At 39.4% G+C, this 27,315-nt stretch overlaps 1 protein-coding gene across 3 annotated transcripts in view; it reads left to right on the forward strand.

Moving 5' to 3' along the window:
* Dcaf17 (DDB1 and CUL4 associated factor 17) overlaps nt 1-22,114 on the forward strand; it is a 30,786-nt gene extending 8,672 nt beyond the window's left edge. The window contains exons 5-14 of one of the 3 annotated variants that reach the window (XM_031370576.1): nt 1,398-1,476; nt 3,973-4,062; nt 6,773-6,877; nt 7,204-7,309; nt 10,253-10,395; nt 12,807-12,916; nt 14,841-14,928; nt 15,593-15,676; nt 16,665-16,820; nt 17,886-22,114. In XM_031370576.1, coding sequence (XP_031226436.1) covers nt 1,398-1,476; nt 3,973-4,062; nt 6,773-6,877; nt 7,204-7,309; nt 10,253-10,395; nt 12,807-12,916; nt 14,841-14,928; nt 15,593-15,676; nt 16,665-16,820; nt 17,886-18,026 — 1,102 coding nt within the window. In that variant the 3' untranslated portion in view covers nt 18,027-22,114. Of the gene's footprint in view, nt 1-1,397; nt 1,477-3,972; nt 4,063-6,772; nt 6,878-7,203; nt 7,310-10,252; nt 10,397-12,806; nt 12,917-14,840; nt 14,929-15,592; nt 15,677-16,664; nt 16,821-17,885 lie in introns of those variants that run through there. The other 2 variants (XR_004118631.1, XM_031370578.1) reach the window with 2 other exon arrangements.
* Nucleotides 22,115-27,315: the final 5,201 nt, after the last annotated feature.

A 27,315-nucleotide genomic window follows, 5' to 3' on the forward strand; every position in this document is an offset into this window, starting at 1 on the left:
AAAAAAAAAAAAAAAAAAAAAAAAAAAAAAAAAAAAAAAAAAGAAAGAAAGAAAAGAAAGGAAAAAAATAAGTGAAATAAATAAAAATAAATTAGAAATGGTTTGTGTATGTGCGTTTGCACGTGCAAGTGTGTAGGGGGTGTTTTGTGTGTGTGCTTGCTTGCTTGCTTGCTTGCTTGCTTTATGAGACTGGCTCTCACGCTGACCTTGAACTCTTGCTTCCTCCTCTCAAGTTCTGGGATTGCAGGCATCCATATCATACCCAGGTTTTTCTGTACTGATGTTGAAGCCACGTTTGTGCGTGCTGGGGAAGCACTCTCCCAACTGAACTGCTCCCCAGCACTGGTTAGTTCTTTTTTTTTTTTTTTTTTTTTTTTTTTTTTTTTTTTTTTTTTTTTTTTTTTTTTTTTTTTTAGATTTATTTATTATTATATGTGAGTATGCACTGGTTATTTCTAAGGCTTGAATGCTCTTAGGTTAAAAAAGGTTTTGTAGATGTATTCATTCATTTATTTATTGTGAGTGTTCTGCTTGCATGTATGTGTATGCACCATGATGCCCAGTGGCCATGGAGGTCAGAAGATCCTCTGGAACTGCAATTATGGATGGTTGTGAGTCACCACATGGGTGCTGGTAACTGAGTCTGGATCCTCTGCAACAGTTTTAACAAGTGCTCTTAACCACTGAGCCATCTCAACATCCTTCTCAAAACCAATTGTTAACTGGTATGACAGCAGATGCTCTTAAACCCCCCAACACTTAGAAGGCTGAGCTGGGGAGATGGGGATTTCACGGTTATTGTCACGGACAAAGTCTGGGTGTGTAGCATAGTCTATCTTCCAACTGAGATCCTCCTGCCTCAGCCTGCCAAATGCTGTGAATGCCAGTGTATGCTCCTGTACTTAACTGAGGAAGCTTTTAACAAACTAAATGGTTCTTCTCTTTTTACCTTATCTTCAGTAACATAATAAGTTCAAGGCCTGGGCTGCACAAGGCTTTGTCTCAAAAAAAAAAATATTTTTTTTTCATTAGAATTATTTAAGACTCTAGAAGAATTAGAATTTGAGATGTATCCATATAAGGATCTAGAAGAAATTATTAAAGTTATTTGTTTCAAAATAGATTACTTTGCTCTTATAATTTAAGTTATTAAGAAAACTTAATTATAAAATAGCACAGCAAGCATGGTGGTTCTTATCTGTCATCTCAGCCCTGGACACTCAGCAGGAAAACAGGTTCAGCGTCAGCCTGGGCTACATAAAGAGTCACAGGCCAGATTTTATCTCAAAAACCAAACATGTAAAATAACAACAGATAAGTAAATAAAGTATAATGTTTCAATTGTGAGTATAAGGGGACTGATCCAAACATTAAATTCCTCTTTGTTCCTTCAAAAGGTACCTGAGCTGGGACACCCCTCAAGAGGTCATTGCAGTGAAGTCAGCTCAGAACAAAGGCTCGGCAGCGGCTCGCCAGGTCTGCAGCATTCAACACGTGTGTCCTTGGGGTTTGCACACTTGTGAAAGCGAGTGCTGTTTAAATTTAAAGCAGACATGTGGGCTCCTCTCTATTTGTATCTGCTTAATTTTGGGTACTGGGGATTACTGATTCATGTCTGCCTACAGTGCTCCAGTGCTGAGCTACATCGTCAGCTGTTCTCTCTAGAGAACCATCCAGAATTGGTCAGGGCAGTGGTGCAAGCCCTTAATCACAGCACTGCAGAGCAGGAGGCTCTCTGAGATCTAGGCCAGCCAAGGCTGCATAGTGAGACTCTGTTTAAAAAAAAATAAAAAACACAACCCAGAATTTACTAGACCTTATAAAGCCTAGGACTACCTATCAGGAAACTTATTTCTGTTGGTGACTGATAAGGAAATCCTTAGAAAATATTTATTGAACATTTTTATAAAATACAGATTTTTTTTCTCATAGAAATTTTCTGGTTTTTTTTTCTTTTGTTTTTTTGAGACAGGGTTTCTCTGTATAGCCCTGGCTGTCCTGGAACTCATTCTGTAGACCAGGCTGACCTCAAACTCAGAAATCTGCCTGCCTCTGCCTCCCAAGTGCTGGGATTAAAGGCGTGTGCCACCACTGCTGGGCGAGATTTTCTGTTTTTATCTCAGGACAGGACATTTAAAAAAAAAAAAAAACTATAATAAGAAGCAACAATTTTGTTTGCTTTTTTGGCAAGTTCCTCCTAGTGCTTAATATAAAACATAGTCTTTCAAAAAAAATCCTATAACACTGACTGTCGGGTGATTTACTTAGAGTTCTTGGGTGCCTTTTTGTTTGGGGTGTTTTATGTTTTGGTTTTGATTTTGAGACAAAGTCTGGCTGTGTAGCATAGTCTATCTTCCAACTGAGATCCTCCTGCCTCAGCCTGCCAAATGCTGTGAATGCCAGTGTATGCTCCTGTACCTAACTGAGGAAGCTTTTAACAAACTAAATGGTTCTTCTCTTTTTACCTTATTTAAGTAACTACATCAGATTTTCCCTTTTCAACACAGCAGCACATTCCTTCACCCTCTGCATTTTGTTCCTCTCTTATCTGCCTTCTCGGTCTTTATGTATGCCACTGAGCCTAATAAGCTATTGCTTAGCTCTTTAAACTTCATTAAACAACTTTTAAGTCACACTAATTTATCTGTGCGTGTGGGATTGGGGCACATGTCACAGCATGTATGTAGAGTTGGGGCACATGTCACAGCTTGCATGTAGAGTTGGGGCACATGTCACAGCTTGCATGTAGAGGAAGCAGAGGACAGTTTGCAGGAGTCATTCTACCCTATACGTTCCAGGGGCCAAAGACCTTACCACCAAGCCATTTCACCAGATGTAAACTTACTTTTAATGATGGTTCTTTATAACTATTTCCTATATCTTGCCCAGTCATCTCAGTAGCATGCCCACATGCCTGTTATTGGGATCGCTTGGGTCTTTCCTCACACTGTTGAATACAGCCAGAGACAGAGTTGCTGTTTACTGTGGCTTTCTCTTCACACCCTCGCTGTGGTTTGTAAACATGAAAGACTCTAACAAAGTAACACAACATTTTGTAAGGATTCTAGAAGTGTCTGACCTAATGTGACACCTGAAGAACACCAGTCTAATTGTGCATGGACCTAGGTATTAAGGTTGTTATCACCTGATAATGTTTTAAGTCTTGTAAGCATGTCTGCATTCCAGACTGTTCCTACAATCTCTAGCCAACAAGCAGTAGTTGTTGGTCAGGATACACAAATGATGCCTGCCCTTGGGTTTGAGGAGCATGGACCTTAGCTAACTAAAAGTGAGTCTCTGAAAGGGCAGGTCTCTGGGCCTTTTGGATTTGTTTGTGTTTTGACTTTTACTTCCTGTGGTTTTTGATTGGTAGTCTTGTAGACCTTTCTGCTCAAGCAGAACTTTGCTGTGCTGGGGCTGACAGCTGGGCCATCCTAAGTTCCAGATACAACCTTGAATTCTTGACTAGAGAAGTAAATAGATTATTTTGCATTTCATAATGGAAATAAATTGTTGGAAACTTGCTTCTCAAAATAAAGGAGCACTCTTCAAGTTGATAAGTCATTCAAGCTTTTTCTGACATACTATCTTCAGTACAGTCAGACCAATATAAGTCTTATTGGTAATATGACTGCAGTAACATTGTGCTCTTGGTTGGGTTCATTATTATTAGATCTCCAGTTCACAATACAGATGCACCATATTTTGATGGTAAGAAATACTTGTTTCCATTTGTAGTGTTTTATGTTTGTTTACACTGTGTGTTAGGAGCTGGAGGATTAGTGAACATATTTAAGTATGTTTCCTTCACTGGTAAAATAACTTTCAGTCTAAATAGATGGAAGTTCTCAATTCATGGAAAGTTTTATATAATTGAATGCTATGACAGATGGACATTTTGAACTCATGAAGATAGTGTTTTTGGAAGTACTTTGGAGAGCTGCCCATAAATTTATTCTTCCCTTCTTCTAGGCAGGCACTCAGCCACCTGTTTTGTTATACCTTGCAGTGTTCCGGGTTCTGCCCTTTTCCCTTGTAGGGATTCTAGAGATCAACAAAAAGGTAAGAATGCACTTCTTCCCTCCCTCTCTCACTATTAAGCCCTGGATAACCTGGAACTCACTATGTAAACCAGGCTAGCTTTGGGTTCAGAGATCCTCCAGTTTCTGCCTCCCAAGTGATGGAATTAAAGGCGTGCTCCGCCATACTATAATTACTTAATTGTAATGTTTTATTGACAATTAGGAGTACTATCTTCATTTGTTTATTAGATGTTTTGATTGAGACCATTCTCCTGTCTATGAAATGTTTACCGAGGTGTCTTATTTCATGTCAAAATGTGAGCCTTTGGCGTGGGAAGAAGCATAACCATCTCTTTGCCTTCCTGCATGGTTTTATGCCTCTTAGCTGGTTGGTTAGTGGTTGTAGTGTTGGAAAACCTGTGGTCATTAACGAACTGCTATTTTATAAAATTATGAAATGCCTAAGGACTTTATTTCAAAGGAAATATTTCAAAGCTTGTTAAAATGATCATGAAGCATCAACAAAATGTCTCATTTTAATTACAAGGTACAGCTCTCAAACTTGCAGGTACAGCTCTCAAAGCTGCTTTATAGTGTATAAACAAGACTTGTAATGGGACATATAATCTTTCTAACTCACACAGTTTGGGTTTTTACTATGTTCACATTTATCTTACTTTGTGGAGTTCATGGGAGGGAAAGAGGGCCGAATTTCAACTAAGCAAAAGAGTTACTAGTCTTTATTTTAAAAAATTTTTACTTTGTGGAAAATTATCTCAGGAGTTTTTCTACTAGTCTTTAAACATTTAAAGATTTATTTATTTATTCCATGTATGTGGGTACACTGTCACTGTCTTCAGACACACCAGAAGATGGCATCGGATACCATTACAGATGGTTGTGAGCCACCATGTGGTTACTGAATTGAACTCAGGGCCTCTGGAAGAGCAGCCAGTGCTCTTAACCACTAAGCCATCTTTCCAGCCCTAAACATTTAAAATATTAAAGAAGACAAGATCTTGAGAATCTACTAATATTCCCTAGCAAACAAGAAAAATCTATTTAAACATTTCCTATTCTGAATGCTTATACTAAATTTTACAAACTAAAGAATAATACTAGTTATCACTTATTATTTATTTTATACTAGGCACTTTTAAGTATTTTAAGATATTGTGACAGTGTATATTCTATTAGAAGTTGAACAGCTATTTACTAATTTTAAAATGTTTGAATTACCAAGTACTTCTTTTCAAACTGTGGAACTAGGAGTAGGGAATTAAAAAGCTAGGAGCTACACAACTCAAAGCAAACCATAATTGTCCTTGTACGAAAAACAACAAAAGCCCAACTTGTAACCTCGTTTTCTTTCTGCTTGTGGATTAAGTAATTGTGTGTGTATTACATTCTTCAGCAGGAACAAACACAAAAAGACTGGCAAAGTCAAAGTTGTTCCTGCTTACTCTTATATCCAGCACAGTCGGTCGAGGGATTTGGCTTTGGTTATTGTGATGCAGGATTAAAGCATGTCTTTCACTTATTAGATGGACTGGAATATACAGGGCTGAGCATTACCATGTATATCCTCACGAATTGAATAGGAATCCAAGTGGATTAGGTCCTCTGTACTTGTCTCAGTGCTGTGATAAAAGGCACGCCTGCCTTGCTTTCTGATGAATTTTAACATAGGCACAGAACTGCGTTACTTCTCAGAGCTGTGTAGAAAAATCATTACAAGATTCAAAGACAGAACATTTAGAGAACAATAAGCCAAAGCCTTACTCTAGATAAATGTCTGAAGGAATTTGGTCCTTTATGGTGTTGCTTTTTTATGCAGTTCAGAAATCAAACCTTGTTAGAAATTAAAGAGCATAATAGTGATGAGGAAGATCTGGAGTTGGGAACTAGAGAGATGAGTTGCTGTGTAAGAGTACTTGCTGTGTGCTCATGAGAACGTGAATTTAGATCCCCCGTCTCCACATAAAGTCCAGGCATGGCCATGGGTACCTGTAACCCCTAACATTGGATAGGAGAGCTTACCCTAGGGCTTGCTGGGCAGCTAGTCTAGCTGCAAAAGTGGAAAAGTCCAAATTCAGAAAGAGAAAGACCCTGTCTCAAGGGAATAAAGTAGACAGTAGTAGAACAGGATACCTAGTGTATTTCTCTTATACCTCACACATAGACATGGGCTTACCTGCTTACCTACCTGCATACTCGTGCATTATACACATAGTGTGCGAGTGCACACACACACCTGCACGCACAAACACACACCTACACGCACACACACAAATCTGCAGTTGGTCATTTCTCTTATAATTATTTTCCAAGATTCAGTCTTTTTGCCTCTAAGCACTATAAATATTTGTCTTTATGAAGAACATTCTAGTGCGTAAATAATGAGTCTCTATTGGCTATATAAATACTCATTTAAAATTACATGGCCTCCATGTAAACCACTGTTCTATGAAAAGTAGGATCTGTAATTACCGTGTATTGACAAAGCTTTTCAGCACATGCATGCGACATATCATTTTGAGCCCTGTGTACAATGCTTCTCTAGATACTCCAGCCTGAGGCTTAGTGCTTGCTTCTAATAACACTCTAGCCTCAAGTTGCTAAATTTTAGTTAAGTCTTAATGAGGCAGCACATGACCTGGATTTAAAGTAGGAAATGCAGACATTTGGAAGATGAGAAGACTGGCCTTCTGTCTGGTCCTTTCTTAGGTGATACCTGCCTTTCCTCGTAGGTTTTCGAGAATGTCACAGATGCTACCTTGTCACATGGAATCCTGATCGTGATGTACAGCTCAGGACTAGTCAGGCTCTACAGCTTCCAAGCCATCATTGAACAGGTAGTGGAAAGCACAGTGGACATAGTACACTTAGTGTGAGGCTTGGGCTTAAAGGTTTTTGTTGTTGTGTGGTTTGTGGGTTTTGTTACTGTTTTTATTTTAACAAGTCGGGTACTCATATATTTTTCAATTATAAAAGTTACAGAAATAGAAAAAGACACTGTTACCTTTGCCAGAGGGGTGGGGAGTGGGGGGCGGGGATAAACAGAAGGTCCTTGAATAAAGACATTTTTCCCTGTCATGTACATGTAAATTTTATTTTTTCTTTCCAGACAGCAAATAAACAGGCTCTAAAGCCACCATTTTTTGTTTTGTTTTGTTTTTAGTTCATGCAACAGAAACTTGACTTAGGGTGTGCATACAGTCAGGGCGGGACTACTGGGACTGTAGGAGAGGCTCCTTTTGGCATTCCTTGTAATGTTAAAATCACAGGTATGGCTGCTGTACAGGATCTTTTCTCCTTAAGAAAGTAAGTGCTCATATAAATAGTTATGCATTGTAAGTATCCACTCTTTTCTCTATGACTATACACTGATATATATATTCATGAAATATATGATATATATATATGAATGAAATATATGATATATTTCCATTCATGAAATATATATATATCTTACTATTGAGTAAAGGTCAGCAAAATTCTACCCATTTATTAATGTGAAGGCCTGAGGATGCTGAGCCATTTGGTCCCTGATTTTGTTGTCTGGAAAATGATGAGTTACACTGATTCATACCTTCTTAACTTCTTATAGCTTAGGGTTTTTCTTTTTAATTTTGCTCATTTTAAATCTGTTCATTCTAAGAATAGTATTTTCAAAGGAAATATTAATGCTATGCTACTTAAAGTTAGACAGATCCTAGACCTCAGGAGAATAAAAAAGAAAGTTATACATGACTCTGTAAAGATAGAAAAAACCTTACTGAACCAGATGTGGTAGTTCATTTATAAAATGCCAGCACCTTGGAGGTAGAGACAGGGGGATCAGGAGTTCAAGGTCATCCTTGTGTATATAGTGAATTTGAGGCCAGCCTGAGCTACATCAGACTCCCTTAAAAAAGAAAGGAAGGAAGGAAGGAAGGAAGGAAGGAAGGAAGGAAGAAAGGAAAGAAGGAAGGAAAGCTAACCAAACAAAATCACCGAACTTATAATTCAGCAAGTTAGTAAAAAGCCAGCAATTGAAGGCTAGCCTGAGCTATGTGAGATCTTTTCCCAAAGGGGAGAAAAAAGCAAAAGAATAATGTTCAAAAATGTAGTCTATGGAATTATTTCCTGCTATAGAATAATATAATTGAATGATTTGGGAGGTCATCTGCCTAAGGGAATTAGCAAATTATATAAGATGCTTGAGTGTCTGTGGATCTCAGGCATCCAATGACAATTTGATGGTCGTAGTCTGGTTAAAAAGCCAGTTGGATATATGCCATTATCCTAGTAATTTTGTCTCTATTCCTAATTCATTAAGAGTTACTTCTTATGATGCTGAGAACATTTTCATCTATTTCTAACCAACAAACACTATGCTTTTTTTTTTAAATCAGGTGAAACTCAAAGTTTTTCTAATTTAGCCAGAATAAAACAGGGTTTTTTTCTATCATCATTTACCATGCATAGTCAACAAAATAGGTTAAGGAAAAGAAATGAAATATGCAAGAAAAGAAAAGAATGTTTAGTGGCAAATGGCAATTATATAAACTATGAAGAGTGCCCAGTATAATCAGTTAAGCCATCCATGAAGTCCAAAATAAGTGTTTTAAAACTGATTCATTTTTAAGTGAATTGGGCAGTTTTGTGAAAAGCTAGCAATACCTACAACCTCAGAAATACCTCCTGTATTTAGTATAAACATGCTCACAAAGCTCTTTTAAGAATCTTGTTGCTGGGCGGTGGTGGCGCACGCCTTTAGTCCCAGCACTTGGGAGGCAGAGGCAGGTGGATTTCTGAGTTCGAGGCCAGGCTGGTCTACAGAGTGAGTTCCAGGATAGCCAGGGCTACACAGAGAAACCCTGTCTTGGGAAAAAAAAAAAAAAGAATCTTGTCTGCTGTATGTGAGCCACTGTGTACATGTCTAGAGCTAGCAGAGAGCACAGTAGAGTTCTGGATCCCCTGGAACTTGAGTTGTAGATAGTTATGATATAAGTGCAGGGAACTAAACATGAGTTTATTATCACATGGTCTTTGAATTTCTTTCATAATTTACTGACATATGCCCTTTGACTTAATATATTAGAATATTAATATTTTCCTTATTACTTGAGAAAAGCCTTGTTTATTAAAGATATTTTCATTTTCTTAAATGTTTTTTAAGTAATTACTTAAAAAGAACTTAAGAAGTAGTTTTTAAGTACTTCTGTCTCCTCACAATTGTTTGTGAGCTACTTTTCATGATTCATTTTCTCCTGTGCACAGCACCTAGAATTAAGAAGAGCCCTAACACAGTGCACATTTCCATTTCCCATGTAACTGCTGTGTGAACAGTCATTTCTGAGAGTAGCACCTTTAAGACAAGTGGCTTTATAAACCAAATGTGCTCAAGGTGGAAGCACTAATCAAGAGCCTACAGATGAGCTGTCTCTCTATAGCCAGAAAAAACATTGCAACCTCACTGCAGGGCCTCCTCATAGTGCTAGGTGAATCTGTCACATTATTAAGATGGAGATGAAAGAGGAAGAGAAGAAAGCGCCAACAACAGCCCCTTCGATATCTGCCCCAAGAGACTGATTGGATATGTCTATAAAAATCAACTTGTTTGATGATAATGCTAGTGGTGGTGTCTGCTCTCTACTAAAGTCTCCATTGTTCCAGACCCCATCCTAATTGGTTGTATTCATTCTGACTAATGTTGCTTCTATACAAGAAATGGAACACAGGACAGCTTTTGTAAAATTTGTGGTTAGCCTATGATACAGAAGGTCTCTCTGCCTATAAAGATTTATTAGACCTGATTACCTGCTATGATTGTTCAGGGAGTTGACATTATGGCTAACCCAGAGTCTTGTATGTAGATCTTTGTACATAGATGGCTACAGCTTTTATTATGTATTTGCTCCCTAACCCCCCACAATAAGTACCTTTAGCCGCCATTATTATTATTGTTGTTATTGTTGTCTGCTCATGTGTAGGCCACATATTCCTACCAAAATACTTGCCTAGAGATTTAGCTTACAGCCTCACTTTGTTTTCTACTGGCTTTCTGTTCTCTTAGCAGCAAATCTCTTTTCTGACTGCATTTTATTCTCTCAAACATAGTAATTTTTCATTAATGGAACTTCATAATTATATATATGTACCGAGAAAGGTTGATCCTAGTTAATGAATGGTGCAAGTCTACCAAAAATGAGAAGCTAATAAATTTCTCTTGCTCATCCCAACAGATTCACCACCTCCACTCTTTGAAGTTTCATCCCTGGAGAATGCATTTCAGATTGGAGGCCATCCTTGGCACTACATCATCACGCCTAATAAGAAGAAACAAAAAGGAGTTTTCCATATTTGTGCCCTAAAAGATAATTCCTTGGTAATTCATGAGTACTCAACTTTTCAGCAGTAAATTTATATTAGAAATTTTTATTCTCTACTCTTTTAGTAGCTCTATAGGTCCAGGAATTACCTTTTCATTAATTTGTGAAGCATTTATTTATTTATTTAGACAGGGTCTCTCTATATAGTGGTGGCTGGCCTGGAACTCAGAGACCCTTCTCCTGCCTTGCTACCCCAGTGCTGGGATTAAAGGCATGTACCACCATACCCAGCATTTGTGAACAAGTTAAAATACAGCGATAGGAAATAGTGGTTTTGTCACCCAGAAACTTAAAACAGAAGCTGATTGAAAGGTCTTAGAACACCAAGGATTCTTGTTCATTCTCTCCCTCACAGCCACCAACTCTGTGCTAGACACTGTGTAGCCCAGGCTCACCTCAAACCTAGTACCTAGGCAAGACTGGCCTTGAATACCTGATGCTTCCGTCTTGGCCTCCCAAGTGCTGAGACTGTAGCTCTGTGTCACCAGGCATAGTGAAGGGTTTCGCTGCTAACAGTTTTGTTGCAGGATTCCCATGGAAAACGTCTCTCAGATACCACCGTGGGAACTGCTGCTAGAATAGACTTAGGCTGCCTCTGAAATTGCTGTGGAATGTGTTGTTGATTTTGAAGAGAGCAGAAGCAGATGGAGCTCACAGTGTTGGCGCTGAGATGGCTCATTGTCAGGGTTCCTCAAGTTGCTTCTGGCGCCACAGGAAGAAATGGTTCATGGCAAAACAGCAAAAGCCCTTCCCATTAAATTCATCTTAATTTTCTTTCAAACTATGATTTTTTTAATTGATGGTTTTTTCCTTTTAATCATTTGTTGAGGTCTAGCATGGCATACATTTTCTTCCTTCAGGTTGCTTCTATTGCCCAAACAAAGATTCTTACCCCTTCTTGACCCATGCTTTGGCCCTCATCTTTGCTTGTATTGTTGAGTTAATATAGTTTATTCTGAAATGTCTTGTTAAATTAGATAAATTACTTTGTATAACGTCGATGTAGTTTAGCCCTCACCCATGCCTTCCAAAGCCCTTGCACAATCAGTCACTGTAGGCTCCGTTTAGTCACAGGTCAGCACCCTTCACCTTGCTGAAGGGTCAACATTTTCTTGGGTCCTGTTATTTTCTCCTACTGATGTCATAGGCTACTTTGTCTAGTTGTCTTCTAGTTTGCTTTTGTAAGAAAACTTTTCTCTCCATTTTCTCACTTCTTGGTCACATCTAACAGTTCCCACTGCCCAGTTCTCTTCAGTAAAACCCTCTTTTATAACATTTTACAGAAGATTTTCTAGGGGCTGATTCCTGCCGTTACAATCCTGGCTTGGCTGTTCACCTCAGGGCTTTCTTCAGTCACCAGTGCCTCTTTCTCTCCTTCCACCTAATTTTGTATCCAGTCAAACCTTGTACACTGTATATCCTATGTACATTTAGCATATGTTCTTCTTATATAAGAACTGATTCTATATGTTCTCTCATAAATAAATAAGTGGTCTTTAACCATAGGTATCACATATTCTCTAATAACAATTACAACATTTGGTCAGGCCAGTATTTCATCACATGTACAAATAATTGCTGAAGCTGGTATTGGTTCCTGGTGCTGCTATGTAGAAGGTGAAACCTATGAGTTCATAGGAACATATAACATAAGGTGTTTTTTTCTTTCTCTCCCCACCCCCCTTCTTGAGACAAGATCCTGCTTCTGCCCTCCAAGTAGTAGGATTAAGGGGGTGCACCCTCACACTTGGCTTTTTCCTTTATTTTAATGTCTAAGCATACCTACATGTTTTGGAGTAAGACTATTCTTTTCTTGTCTTAAATGCTAATTGGTATTAGACTCTTTTCTCAGATATGAGAGTTTAATATTTGACTTAATCAAGGAGAGTATGTGACCTGTGTCAGACTCTTAGTTTGGTTACGTGCTTATGTGAGTGTTCCCTACTCTCCTGATTGACAGGTAGTTGTGGACAGGGTTGGGAGGAGGAAGTTGTAGGGAACTGTGTGTGTATAATAATGGAAAGTTCGTGGACTTTGGAGTCAGATCTGCTATTTACTAGGTTCCAAACATTGGACTAATATTTGTTCTGTTTGTGTGTCGCTGTTTGCTTTGGGTGTAATTAAAATCAAATGCAGCAGTGACGCTAGAGCATCCCCATAGTCCCCAACACAAAGTGCGTGCGTGAGATACATTTGCTTAGAGATGTCGGAACAGCATAGCACAGAGCAAATCTATGCCATCTCTCACTGTAAATGTTCGGAATGTCTCAGGTTTATTTGGCTCTCACACCCGTCCCACTTCAGCTGCTTCAATTTTCTTTCCTGTACCTGTGAGTTACCAAAGGGTTATATTAGGAAAAGTATTTACCCTTCTAATCTCTGTCCTGAATATTTTTTCCAACTTCAGGCAAAAAATGGAGTCCAGGAAATGGAGTGTTGCTCATTAGAATCTGACTGGATCTATTTCCACCCTGATGCTTCTGGGAGAATAATACACGTTGGCCCAAATCAAGTCAAGTGAGCCATGTTTTTAGCACTTTAAAATTAAAAGCAATTTTTGTAATGTTTATTGGCATTGTTGTTTTCAATTGAAATCATTGCAATTCTGTGAAAAATTCTCTTGTGTGGAGAATTTCCTGAGAGACTATCATCTACAAAATCTGGTTTTATTCTTTACCTTTACCATTGCTGTTTATAAGTTTCACTCATAAGTTCCTTGACAGAATGAATGAAAGGGAATTATTGACTACTCTTTCCTCATTGAGTTTTATTTGTTTTGTTTTGTTCTTAGGGATTTGCTATGTAGTTCATACTGGCTGCAAGTGTTGTGTAGACCAGGCTGGCCTTGAACTGACTTCTGCTTCTGTGCCCTGACTACTGGGGTTACAGGACTGTGCCACACTAGGTCTGAATTTTCTTAGGATTGATGAGAAAGAAGATAGCTGAGCCAGGTGGCACACACCTGAAATCTCAGCTGCCCAAAAGGCCAAGGCAGGAAAATTGCAAGTTCAAGGTCAGCCTAGGCAACTTTGTGAGACCTTATTTCTAAATAAAAAAGAGCTGGAGATATAGTTCAGAAGTTCAGTAGTTACCTAGAGCTCACGAGGTCCCAGGTTCAGTCTCTGGTGCCCTGCAGACAGAATGGTGATCTGTGTTTGTTCTGACTGATGAGCTAGTGTTTGTTTACTGTTGACCTGCTTTACAGTGCTCTCCATTGGGCTTCCCTGGTGTCAAAATAGTCTCAAAATTTTATCTTATACCCACACTTCCACTAATGGCAGCTTATCCTCAGTATTTAGGTCTTTTCTTCTCACACCATTTTCTGTCTGTTTGATTCTTATTCCATGATTCAAAACTGGAAATATTCTACCCTTCTCACCCCCAGTTTATATATTAGCCCAATTAAGACTAAGACTCTTCATGCCAGAAATCTGAAATCTTTTTTTTCCTTTTTTTCCTTCTTTCTTTCTTTCTTTTTTTCTTTCTTTCTTTCTCTCTCTCTCTCTCTCTTTTTAGACAGCATCTCTATGCGGTCCTGGCTGTCCTGGAATTTGCTTTGTAGACCAGGATGGTCTCAAACTCACAGAGATCTACACGTGCCTCTGCCTCCCAAGTGCTGGGATAAAAGGCGTATGCCATGAAGCCTGGCTTTCTCCCTGGTTTTAAAAGATAAGCACCTTTTTATATTGCCATTAATTGAGATAACTCATCTGTGGGTTTAAAACATTATTTGATTACTTTATCATTGGCAACTGTGAAGTACCCAGTTGTCCCTACCACAGTGGCTTCTTCTTGCTGTTCTCTTTGCCTATGGGACTTGGAGCTTTGAGAACATTGTACTTTTGAAGTATTCTAATGATGTGAACAGATTTCTGTGGGTGGAAAGCAAATTATTTTATTTTCTCTTGATTAATAAGCTTGGCCCATGAGTTCATTTATACTCTGCAAATCCAAATCTTAAAATATAATCCTTTAAAAAAATAGTATTGTTGATGGCAGATTTTGCTCTCTTGTAAAGGTCCAGCATTCTAATTAATTGCTGTCCTGTCTCTCGCTGTTAACAGTGAGTGCTGTTCTTAGTACCTGTCTACAGAAACAACAGTGCAACTCTGATGTGAGGGGTGAGACACTTGAGTCTGCTTCACGGAGGGAGAGCTGAGGTTGGCACTGTACTGTCATTAACCGGCTGAAAAGTGGCTTAGGCTGAGCCGGCCACCGCTGTACCTATGTAAGCACCATGCCTCATAGCTGTGCTCTCGTGGTTCACAGAGATGCATGTGAAGCAGGTGCTGGATCTTACTGATGACATGAGTGTTGCAGACAAGTCAGTGGAGGAGAGTGAGTCGCTGCAGACTCTCTTTGTCTCTTCATCCGAGGTTAGCTGTGGCAGATTAGTGGTGTTTTGCAATCTTGTGTTTTTAGAATTCTTTTTCCTTTCCAGAGTCTTGAAGCTAAGTGAGGTAGAAAATAATAGTTCTCAGCATCAGATCTCTGAAGATTTTGTCATTTGGGCCAATAGAGAAGACAGAGTAAGTCAAAAATATCTTATATCCTTTCTGTAGACCACAGTGTAACTTGTAACTCGGATGCTTGCCTAAGAGCTGCAAGCACCATAACTCTCCTGAGTCCGCTCATTTTTGGGCATGAGGAGCTAGTCTTACTCCACTTCCATGTGAGATGTGAAGAGAGTTGGTTACACTGACTTTTATCTCACTTGTTTCTGTTTTTTTCTCTTCACATTTTTGAGTGATGATTTGTCCGTCTTTGGTTCTAAATAGTGTGGGGTAAAAATGTTTTAAAACCAGATGCCATACCTTAACTGCAGCTGGAACTTTGCCTTTTGTGTAAGCTGAGGCCTTTGAAGAGGGAAGTTTCCACCTTTGGTTTTCTGGTCTATGTTAAGGCAAAAGTCAGAAGGATGAATAAGAGCAAATCTGTAATGCTTAATTAATTAGTTTTTGCCTATTCTAGCATTTGTCCATTTAAAGCTTTTATTTAAATAAGTTATTGTTCACTGAGTAAAGGATTGAAAATTAGATTTAAATTAAATTTGGAATTTTCTCAGTCAGCCAGAGGAATGTGTGTGCTGAGAAGGGCCAGCTGGTTTAACCGCATTCTTGGGACTGTTGTCTTTGAGAGCATGCAGTGAAGCATGTCCTGATTTTCCTTCTCCCTCCCCATCCCCCCCATCAGAAGGAAAACTTGATCACAGTCACAGCTTCTGGACGTGTGGTGAAAAGAAATGTCAGCCTTCTCGATGACGACCCAGAGCAGGAGGTATTCCTTAGCCAAAGACAATCCAACAGTCCGTTTCCATTCAGACATGGCGTCAGGGACCCCTGCGGGAAGGATAGGGGAGGGTGGTCCACTCACTGTCCCCCTCCACACACACCCCTTCCCCCCACCTTCTATGGTCTTACTTCAGTCTTTTTACATAGTTTTATTTATAGTAAAGTTTACAGGGCCAAAATAACTTGAAAACATGATTAGCTTATTGTTTTTGTAAGGTATGCCTTTTGTTTGTTTGGTCTGGTTTGGTTTTTTTTTCAAAACAAGATTTCTCTATGGAGTCCTGGCTATTCTGGAACTCAATTTGTAGACCAGGCTGGGCTTGAACTCACAGAGATCCATCTGCCTCTGCTTCCCAAGTACTGGATTAAAGGGATGCACGGCCACTGCATTTGAGAGCACATACAAGCACACACACACACACATACATATACATACATACTATTTTTAAAGATAAATCGTTTTTAAAAGGCAAATTCTTCACAGTGAAGGTAAGAGTGCCTGCATAGCATGCATGAGCCCCTGGTTCCAATCCCTATAGAAGCAAAAGGAAAACAGAACAAAGCTAAACAAAAAAAACTGGCAGCCATAAGTTGAGGTTGTACTGGCAGTGCTTTTGGGCTGGAGAGGTGGCTTGCCAGTTAAGAACACTTGCTCTTTGAGTTTGAGGACAAGAGTTTGAGTCCCAGCACCCATGTAACAACACTGGCCATATAGGCAAAGGCCTGTAACTCCAACCCCAAGAGATCCAGTGTGCTTTCTAGTTGTTTGCCAAGTCTATAGGATACCACTTAACATGGAAATCTGGAGGATGCCCCATGTTTTATGGGTATACACAGAGATACGTTTCTACTGATTCTGTCACTTGTTCTTCCTTTGTCGTGTTCTCATACGTGATAGAATAATTAAATTTAGAATGTAGAAATAGTTCTTGCTTATTAACTGGAATTGACCCTGCTTTCATCTGTTTCCCAAGACTTTCAAAATCGTGGACTATGAAGATGAGTTGGACTTGCTTTCTGTAGTGGCGGTCACTCAGATAGACGCTGAAGGGAAAGCTCACCTGGATCTCCACTGTAATGAGTATGGAGCCTTACTCAAGAGCATCCCACTAGTGGAGTCGTGGGATGTGGTATGTATAACCACTGGGCTTCCTTTACAGGTGCCATTTATTAGAGCATGTCCATATTAGTACAGATTCACCTGGGCCATGACCACATGAAAGAAGTTATTGTCCAACATTCAAGACAAAATGAGCACTTCTCAGCCTTCATTCTCTTAGTATTGAGAATACTATCTTACCAATATCCTTGGGGATACTGGTGAGAAAACCCAAAAAAAAGTTGTGATTCTTGAGACATGTTATTTCCTTACTATAGTCTTTTATTTTCCTCCCAATTATGAGCTTGGTAACATTTTTAAAAATGAAATTATATCCCATGGCTAGTTAAGGGGCAAGCAATATTTAAGCAAGTTGGATTCCAGCCCTTGGAAATATTATTCCTTCCAAATATCAGCCCACCAGACTGTAGGTTCAGTTCCCAGTTGGTGGTAGCAGTGAAGAAGTTTCTAAAGGACTAGAAGATTGGTCAGTTGCTGTGCAGATGAGAGAGCTTTGGGTTTGGGTCCCCAGCACCCACCATATAAATGCTGGCAGGAGGGTCAGCCTGACGTGGAGGTGAAAACAAGATCTCAGAGGCAAGATGACCAGACCAGCCAAATCCCTGAGCTCTGGATTCAAAGCATAAAACAAAGAGGAATTGAGGAAGACATCTGATATCACCCTCTGCACACAACACACATGAACATACACAGGTATCCACACACATTTGAGCATGCACACGTTCCACAGCACACACACAAAAGTAAAACAAGGAGCAGCATACTTCTGCCTAGGTCTTTTCCTAGAGGTATGAACACTTGTACATGCTCATGGGTCAGACAGAAGTGCTCTTCTGACAATGAACTGCATAGCCAAGCCCCTAAACCCAGAGCTCTTTCCATTCTCTACATTTTCTGTATTTCTCTGTTAGTCCTCTACATGCACATAAGTAATGAAAAATCCATTTCTGGCAAGTTTTCCACACTGTGTACATATGTAGGAGCATAGGGTAGATAGGTGCTGTGGTATTTTGGTGACACACAGTGAATATGATTGTATGAAAAGCAGATTCCATGCGCCTGTGTTTTGTTACAGACATATAGCCATGAAGTCTACTTTGACAGAGATTTGGTGCTGCACATCGAACAGAAGCCCAACAGGGTCTTCAGCTGCTATGTTTACCAGATGGTCTGTGATCCTGGAGAAGAAGAGGAAACTGTCGACAGAAGTGGTTAAGACTGTGAATCCTGTACCTTGAGACACTGGTAAAGCCTCAGTCAACTGTAACTAGTCCTCATTATCTGCATGGAACATTCTTCAGGATTTTCCAGAACAGGTCTTCTGCTAGCTTCAAAGGACTAGGTTGAACGCTTACCACATATGGTGGTAAGGACTCCATCTTATGTAAATGCTCTCTAGGATGCTGTCCCAAGAGACCCAGCATTTTTGAAACTTTTCGATTAGGTGCTAATGTGAATATAAAGTGCTAGGGAACAGAGGACAGTTATCTAGGTGTCAAAGAGACATCATTGATGCAGGGACAATTAAAGTAATTCTTAAAGACTACTATAAAGTTTTAATTAGTAAAGCTAAGAGAGAGAAACAAAAATAAAAATATTAAATATAGAAGCCAGGTATGGTGGCACACACATGTAATCTCAGTGCATGGCAGATAGAGCAGAAAGAGGAGTTCAAAGCCAGTGCTATATAGCTAGTTAGCTATATAGCAAATTCAAGGCCAGCTTGGTCTCCATGAGACCTGTTCTAAAGATGTCAACAAAAAGATAAAGAAGTCCTATGTACTTTATACCAAACTTTGATTAAGGATTAGAAGTAGGATTTGTAATGTAAAATCATACTTTTGAGCCAAGATTCACCACAGCTTCTTTGTAAACAAAAACAAACAAACAAAAAAAAGATACCAATTCTAGTTTTCAAATCATCATTTCTTATGTGGTCTTATTCTCATGCCTTGATGTTCTCATTGACTATAGCCTGTTTGTGTGTGTATAAATACCAGTGCACTTGACTTTGTTTCTGAAGACATATTTGCATGTTTATGTGTATGCTGGTGTGCACATATTTACAGGTGTGCCTGCTTATGTGTGTGCATTTGGAGATCAGAAGTCAACCAGTGGTGTGCTCAAGAACCATGTGTTTTCAGATAGGGTCTCACTAAGGCCTGCAGCTTACTGATATTGCTGGCCTGGTTGGCTGGTCAGGGATGCTCCTGTCTCTTTCCCAGCACTGGGATTAAAGGCATACATACTATCATGCCCAAATATGTACATGGGCGCTGGGCATCAAACTCAGACTTTCATGCTTATGTAGCAAGGACTTTACTAACTGAGCCATCTCCCTAGCATCTGTGTTATGAAAGATTGCAGGCAAATTTCAAATGAAAACTTTTCCTCATTTGTACCTGTTTACCTTTTAATACAGCTAAACATACAAGCTAAGATGTTTGTCTTATTTTCTATTCTATTTACTGACTGATTCTGTTTGTTGATATTTCATATGTATGCAAGAACATAAAGGGGCATCTGTTAGGCCCCTCTGTGCATTGCTGGCCCCTGGTGGCCTCTTCCTTGTAGCACAATTGAAACCAAGAGGAGTTCTTTCCCGCCTGGGAATCACCTTATTTGCCAGAGGAAGATTTTGATTGTTCATGAAAGGAATGTTTTTCTTCTATGTTAGAACAGATTTAAACATGACACTTGAATTCCAGTAATTACCTTCAGAATGTTAGTTAAAAACAACCTACGTATAGGGAGAAACTGTTCCAGTCCCTGTCTGAGAAACCCAGCTGCTCAGAATCTACACAGTTACCTCATTTTCCCAAGTCATCCTCCAAAGAGTAACTAAATCAAGAAAAGAACAGGCAGAGCAAGTAGTTCACACTGTAATCCAAGCACTCAGGGAGCTGCAACAGGAGGACTGCTGCAAGTTTAAGGCCAGCTTGTACTATGTAGCAAAACCTTGCTTTAAACAAAACAAAACCCTTGATCCCAAAGGCAGAGGCAGGACAATCAAAAATATTCTGTGTCAGCTTGGCATGTGATGAGTTCAGAGCCAGCCTGGACAGCATGAGACTCTGTCTTAATAAAGCATATAAGAAGAGCAACAAACCATATTTGATTCAAGTTTAAGGTTAAAATATGGAATTTTAACTTAGAAGATTTATATTAAAAATCTCTCCATTTTTGTCCTGACCCCATGTTAAGAATGGTGTAAATTCCAAGCCAGTAGGTGGTGGCGCACACCTTTAATCCCAGCGTTTGGTAGGCAAAGACAGGTGGATCTCTGAGTTCGAGGCCACCCTGGTCTTCAGAGAGTTCCAGGACAGCCAGGGCTACAGAGAAACCCTGTCTGGGGTCAGGTAGGGGTGGGGAATGGCTTGAATTCTCCAGGCAGCCCTTGAGAACCTGCAAAGAGGTTTCATGATCAGCAGGAGTAAGGAGAAAGGTGTTGGCTGTTTAAAACTCAAAGAACTAGTAACTAGTCTGTCTATTAAATCAAGAAATAAAGGAATCCTAAAGTCATCTTTTTGTGCCAAGAAAAATATTACAGGTTGAATATTTGTTATATAAGAAGCCTAGCACCAAAAGTGTTTTATAACTTAAGTTTTCCCTGATTTTAGGATATTTGTGGGTACATTATAAAATCTTGAGGATGGGTCCAAGGTCTAAGCATAAAATTCGTTTTATGTTTTATTTGTGTCTTGTGTATGTAACCTGAAGGTGCTTTTATGCGGTATTTTAAGTGCATCTATCTGTGTTTTAACTGTGTCCCAGCACATTAGATCAGGCGTTGAATTTTGTACTCATGATATCATATCATGATGCACATAGAAATAATCTCATGAGCAAGATAATAACATGCTAAAGCCTAATACTCACATCTAGAGATTGAAGAATTCAGTTTTGGTTTATGATACTTAACTCTCCTAGAGCACTTTAGAGACAGCATTGTAATTAGAGAGCAGTTAGTAGTGACAGTGCCCTATCTGACATTTGCACCTTAGAATTTGTTTTTGCTTTGTTGTTTGGATGGTTTTTGTCTGGTTAGTTTGTTTTCTGGTGTGTGTGTGTGTTTAGATAAGGCCTTACTATGTAGCCCTGACTACCTTGCTACACTATATATAGCAAACTAGCCTCAAACTCACAGAACTCTGCCTGCTTCCACCGTTCATTGCTGGGATGCACACCATGCCTGACCCATTGAACAACAGGCTTGCACAACATGAGTGGAAAACAAATCCAAGAGCAGCAGCAGAGAGAAGAAGGGTGGTGCTGTGGGGTTTAGCTTGGAGGTCCATTTGCTCTGTACTTTGAGAGCATTTGGAGCAGGGTGTCTTTAGACTTCAGTCTTGGCAAAGAATCTTTTTAAGGTGGTAATTGAATTTTTCTCCTTTGTCATTGCTATGTGTATGTATGTACATGTGTGATAATAGAAACTCATATTCAGAAAGGCTGTTGAGATATTTCTTAGATATATGGTGAGAAAAAAGAATGGGCTACTTCTAGTCTAACTATAATGTGACCACAAGGAAATCCCTAGTGTGAGCTGAGCCTGATGGCTCATATTTGAAATCCTAGCAACTGGGAGGCTGAAGCAGGGGGGTTGCCACAAATTGGGTTGCAAGCTACACAGCCACTTGTAAACCCAGCTCCATCCAAGAGATCTGACACTCACTTATGGCCTCCACAAACACCCATACATGCATATGTTCACACATGCACACAAATACATATAAATATATACAATACACAACAGAGAGAGAGAGAGCGCTGTGCCCAGCTAACAGGCTAAGCTACAGACCTGTACAGAGCTGTTTAATTTTGGCCAGCTGTGGCAATTTATGGGAATGTAGACCACATGATTGATTAAAAAAAAAAATGTTGAAAGATGCTGAAGACAGAAAAAAATGGAGAAAATTTAGATTCTGTTCATACCAAGAAGATGAGCTGGGAATGTAGCTTAGTGGTAGAGCGCTTGGCTGTTGTACATGAGGCTCTAGGTTCAGTTTCCAGTGCTGGAATAACAGCAACAGCAATAACAAAGACAACACATGCTTTGCCAAAGCTGTGGGGTGTCTAGTGTCTGCTGCTGCTCACTCAGAAGTAGGGTTGCTTGTCTCAGCAAGTACAGACACTAAAGTGAAGAGAGTTCTGCATTCTCAGAGTGACACAGCCGGCTTATTCTACAGTACTTATCACAACTCTGGGAGAAACAGAAAGCAAACCCTGTCACTGCTGCTGTCGAACTAACAAGTGAGGAAATGATTTTATTTTGTTTAAATAAAGATATTCCATGGTTTTCTACCATTTGATCATTTTATTAAACCTTCCTTATGTATACTTCAAAGGGGGGTGTTCTCCCTCCCTCTCTCTGCCCCCCTCCTTCCTCCCTCTTTATGCTCCCCGTCTTTTTCTTCCTCCCTCTTTATGCTCCCCCACTTTTCCCTCTTCCTTTCCTTCTCTCTCCTTTCCTCCCTCCCTCCCTCCCTCTCCCCCAACCCCTGAAATTTTCTGTATAGTCCAGGCTGTGATGAGCCTCCATGCCCAGCTGTGATTCTGAATGGTTTTTGTCTGCTACTGACCTTGATACATGTAAAGTATTCCTTTGAAAGTAACCGCTTCAGGTATAAATTGCCATTGTCTTTCCCCTTGTACACCTGGGGAAGTGAGGCTTCTGCACACTCCTATAGCACAATGGCAGCTATAACAGTGAGGACCGGGAGCTGTTATTCAGTGTGATGTGGTCTTTGTTTTGTGTGGTCTCCACCTGGTGCTGAGTATTGAATGTGGGCCTCTGTGCACACTAAGCAGTGCTTTTACCACATCCCAGCACCTAGAAAGTTGTGTGTGTGATAATTGAATTTCCATTTTGTGGACTAAACTGGCCTAATGCAGAGTTTTATACATAAATTGGCAGAAGGATGGCTCTTCATTTAATAATTGAATATAGTTCAGAAATGATTAGTTTGTAATGAAGTAAACAATACTAATAACTACTCTTACTACAATTTAGCTTCTATTAAATAATTTTTGAGTATTGGCAGATTATTGCCACAAGTACAAGGCCAGCCTGGGCTACTTAGTATCAGGACAGACCAGTAAGGACTATAAAGCAAGATCCTATCACAAAAAAAAAAAAAAAGACAACAGGGATGATAGTGAAGATTTTTGCATTTTCTTCTCTTCCTTACCATGTTTGTTAACATTAAACATTTTAGAACCTAAAAAAATCCAGGAGCAAATTTCTGGTTCCTGTGATTCTGTGGGTGGGATCAGTGTCTCACATGGAGAATAACGTATTTCAAGCAAGGGCTATAGTGGACGAGACAGAACTTTCCCCATTGGGTTGAAAAGATTTTAAACATACAATAAACTTCATATAATTGTGTTGTGTGTAACCAAACACCACATAGGCTTCATTTTTTTCATTACCAATTTTCAGTGCATTTCAAAATAAGTCACCCATTACCTTATTTAAATTCTAAAAATGTATTTAATATTTACATATAATGAAATATACAGACATTGTATACATTTACTGGGTTTTTATGATCATGTACTCCAAATCCTTCTCAAAATTGAAAGCATTGGAGTCATGCATTCCCAGCACATGCTGGCATCTCCTATCATTCCATCACTTTTCAGGCAGAGCCACTTAGCACAATGACTGTGAAAGTCACCAAGGTTGGAACATCACTTGCTCATTATGTTTTATTCCTGAATCTTCTATATGAATATACCAGTTTGCTTGTCTGTCTCCCTTTTGATGGGCTGTTTCTGCTATTTTTTCCTCACTGTTGTGAATAAAGCTGCTATCTTCACTTATGTGTGTATATATGTAGTGTGTGTGTGTGTGTGTGTGTGTGTGTGTGTGTGTGTGTGTGTGTATAAAATTTGTCTTTACTTATCTTGGATAAGTTTCTAGAGATAAGATAGAATGTTGCTGTCTAAAAGTAGGTGTGTGTTTGTTCCACTTCACAAGCCTATCATGCCATATGAGATTTGCAGCTGTTCTTTACTTTCTTAACATTTTGCTCAGTAGTCTTTCTTCTTTTATCACTGATGGTGAATATGTAGCCACTTCTGGTTGATACCCAGATTGTTTCTGCATGTGTCCAGCAGCCCTCTTGTCAAGCTGGTCACTCTTGAGCCTTTTTCCCATCTCACCCCCACCCCAGGAACTCTGAAGCATTATTTGTGATAACAGTTATGACAGCCCGAAACTCAGACTGAATTGTTCTTTATCAGACACGGAACACTTTGGGCACCCTGACTCATTAGTAGAGCATTATGAACAGCATTAGGCACTAATCAAGGTCCAAGGTCACATGTTGCATTACTCACATGACCTCTGGAGCTGGACCAAGTGGCACTATTTAAGATACATGAATCTTCAAGTAGCAGAAAATGGTAATCGTCTTAAAGGTTATGAGTTCACACTATTTTAGGTTATGTTTGTCTGCACTCAGCAAGCTTTATCTCTTTCTCGCTAACTATAGCATTTTAGGATGCATATGATTTTGAATAATTATTCAAGTTAAAAGTTTTAGAACCCTTTATTTTTCTTCTGTTCTCTGGGATTCTCAGTTCAAGTGTCTTAGAGTGCTCCAGAGTATGTATGTCCAATCTCTTCCCAATAGTCCCTTAGCCATATCTGGTAGTAGAGGAGGGTGGATGAAAAGAATCTTAGCCTCCTGTGTAAGTCCAAGAAAAAGTACTATACATGAGCACAGGAAATCTCAGGTAGGATCTGACAAAATTAATAGAAAATAACGAGAAAGAGGCTTCTAATAATCAAAAGCTGTCATAGTTAAGGTTTCCATTACTGTGAAGAGATACCATTTGATTGCAGCTGGCTTACTGGTTTCATTATCAACACAGGAGCATGGCAGCATGCAGGCATGCATGGCTCTCAAGGAGGTGAGAGTTCTACATCTTCATCTGAAGGCAAACTAGGCAGCTTCCAGACGGCTAGGAGGAAAGTCTCAAAGCCCATTCCCACAGTGTCACACTTGGTCCAACAAGGCCACACCTCCTAATAGTGCCACTCCCTGGGCCAAGTATACTCAAACCACCACAAAAGCCCTTAAGATATGTAGGTAGATTTTTGCCACACCCACTTCAGTAGAGTCTGCATGTCAGCAGTCCCTGAGGTGAAAAGCTTCAAAGAAGCTAGTCTCCTGGAGCCCTTTTGGCATTCCTAACTCGGAAGTGGTCCAGATTTGTCCTTGCAATAGTCAATGGAGAGTCTTGCATGCTTTCTTCTGTACTAGGTATAGAGGTGCCCCCAAGGAATGATTTGCTAATAGCCAAGCTAAATTGGACGTTACTTTCTGACCTCCACCAATGTTCCAACATCCTAGTCTATGCTGAGCCGAACCTTGGTTTGGAATTTCGTAAAGAATGTTACCTATTCAGACTAATTGCCTCCAGCATTGTTAGGGAGATAGTGAAGGAGATAGGCATTGAAGTTTACTGAGTTAATTAAGAGTTAATTATCCCAAGGCAAGTTCAACTAAGAATTCTCATTACAGCCACTTATGGCAGACCACATTAGAACTACAGCTGAACCACTCCCAGGAATTAGATTTTTTTTTTTTTTTGTTCTAGGTAAGGTTAGCAACAATGGAACTCCTACATACTTCTGCTAGCCCAGATTATCACAGTGGGTGTTTACTAAGGACCTTGCTGATCGTGGGCTATACGTGAGATGTATACTATTTGCACCTGGCTTCTAAGATTAAGATGACCTTAGATAAAGCTGACTTTCAGTTGTAACCACTGCTTAGTTCCTGTCAGTTTACATGTATATACTTTTCTATAGAACCATTGTGCTTCAGATGACCTCAATGTACCTTGACTGTTGACTCTTCTTTTTCTTTTGTAATGACCATAAAAGTCTGATGCCTATTTTGAGAACATACACTCAGATTCAACACTCCTTTTTGTCTGTGTCTGTGTGTCATTTCCTGGATTTCTTGCTGGCCTGCTTACCGTGACCCCTATTTCTCCCCCGGGTTGAGGGACCCTTGACTGGCCCGGCCCACAGCAGTTTTCCTTTAATTTCTGTCTTCTTGACTAGTAGCATTTTTATTAGCAGCAACACTGAATTTGACTTTTTTTTTTATAGAATTGTGGATAAGTAGTAATTCATTTTCTCAGAATTGTAATAGTTGACTTTGCACAATAAAAATATAACAGCAAGTCAAACTATTAGAACTCTGAGAGGTATATATTTATGTGTAAAATTGACACATGGTAAACTGAGCATATGTAAAATGTATAATGTAGATACATTTTGCCTATGCATACCCATGAAACTGTCACCAAAATCAAGGTAATAGATGCACTCATTACCCTCAAATTCTTTCTAATCTCTCCTCAAGCTCTTTCCCTTCCTGTGGCAACTAACTTCAGTCAGCTGTCTCTCTTTTCTAGGTCTATCCATTTACCTGCAATTTTCATGATGTCATTTTATTCTTTATAACTGCATAGTATTCCACTGTGTGTTTGTACCACATTTTCATTATCTGTTCATCTGTTGAAGGACATTTAGGTTCTTTATATTTCCTGGATGCCTTGAATAGGGCAACAATATGGCTGAATACTCACATAATAGGATATGGAATCCTTTGGTCATATGCTAAGGGGTGGTAGAGCTAGATCATGTTGTAGATCTATTTTTAGCTTCTTGAGGTTTTCCTCACTGATTTCCAGAGAGAATGGACTAGTTTGCAATCCTACCAACAGTGAGTGAGGGATCCCTTTTCACACATCCCTTCCAGCCTTTGTTGTCAGTTGTCTTGTTGATTATTACCATTATTACTGGGGTAAAAGAAAATCTCAAAAGTTGTTTTGATTTGTGTTTCCCTAGTAGATAGGGATGATGAACATTTTTTTGAGACATTTCTTATCCATTTTTTGTTTGTTTCTTTGTTTGTTTATGAAGACAGCTACATAGCTCAGCTGTCCTGGAACACACCATATAGACCAGGCTGGCCTCAGTCCTACAGAAATCCACCTGCCTCTGCCTCTGCCTCCCGAATGCTGGGAATATGCTATGCCTAGCTTCTTAGCCATTTCTGCTTGTTCTTTTGAGAAGTCTGTTCAGATCCCCAGGCCCATATTTTGAATTGATCATTTGTGAGTTTTCTTGTTTTACCATTTATATTTGGTACTCTATGTATTCTGGATATTAAACATCTGTCAGGTATACGGTTAACAAAGATTGTCTCCTGTTTTGTGGACTTCCCTTTTACTCCACTGATTATCTCTTTGGCTGTGTTTGGCTTTTTGGTTTTATGAAGTCTTACTTGTCAGTTGCTGGCCTTATTCTTGGGCAAATGGAGTCCTGTTTAGATATTTCTTAGGAAAATGGAATCCTATTCAGAAAGTCCTTTTCTACACCTGTTGTGTACTACCTGTGTTTCTTCTAGCAGCTTTGGTGTTTCAGGTTTCACGTGTAGGTCTTTGATCCATTTAGAGTTAGTTTTTGTGCAAAATAA

Source organism: Mastomys coucha, unplaced genomic scaffold (genome assembly GCF_008632895.1).
Source record: "Mastomys coucha isolate ucsf_1 unplaced genomic scaffold, UCSF_Mcou_1 pScaffold15, whole genome shotgun sequence".
Taxonomy (NCBI): Eukaryota; Metazoa; Chordata; class Mammalia; order Rodentia; family Muridae; genus Mastomys; species Mastomys coucha.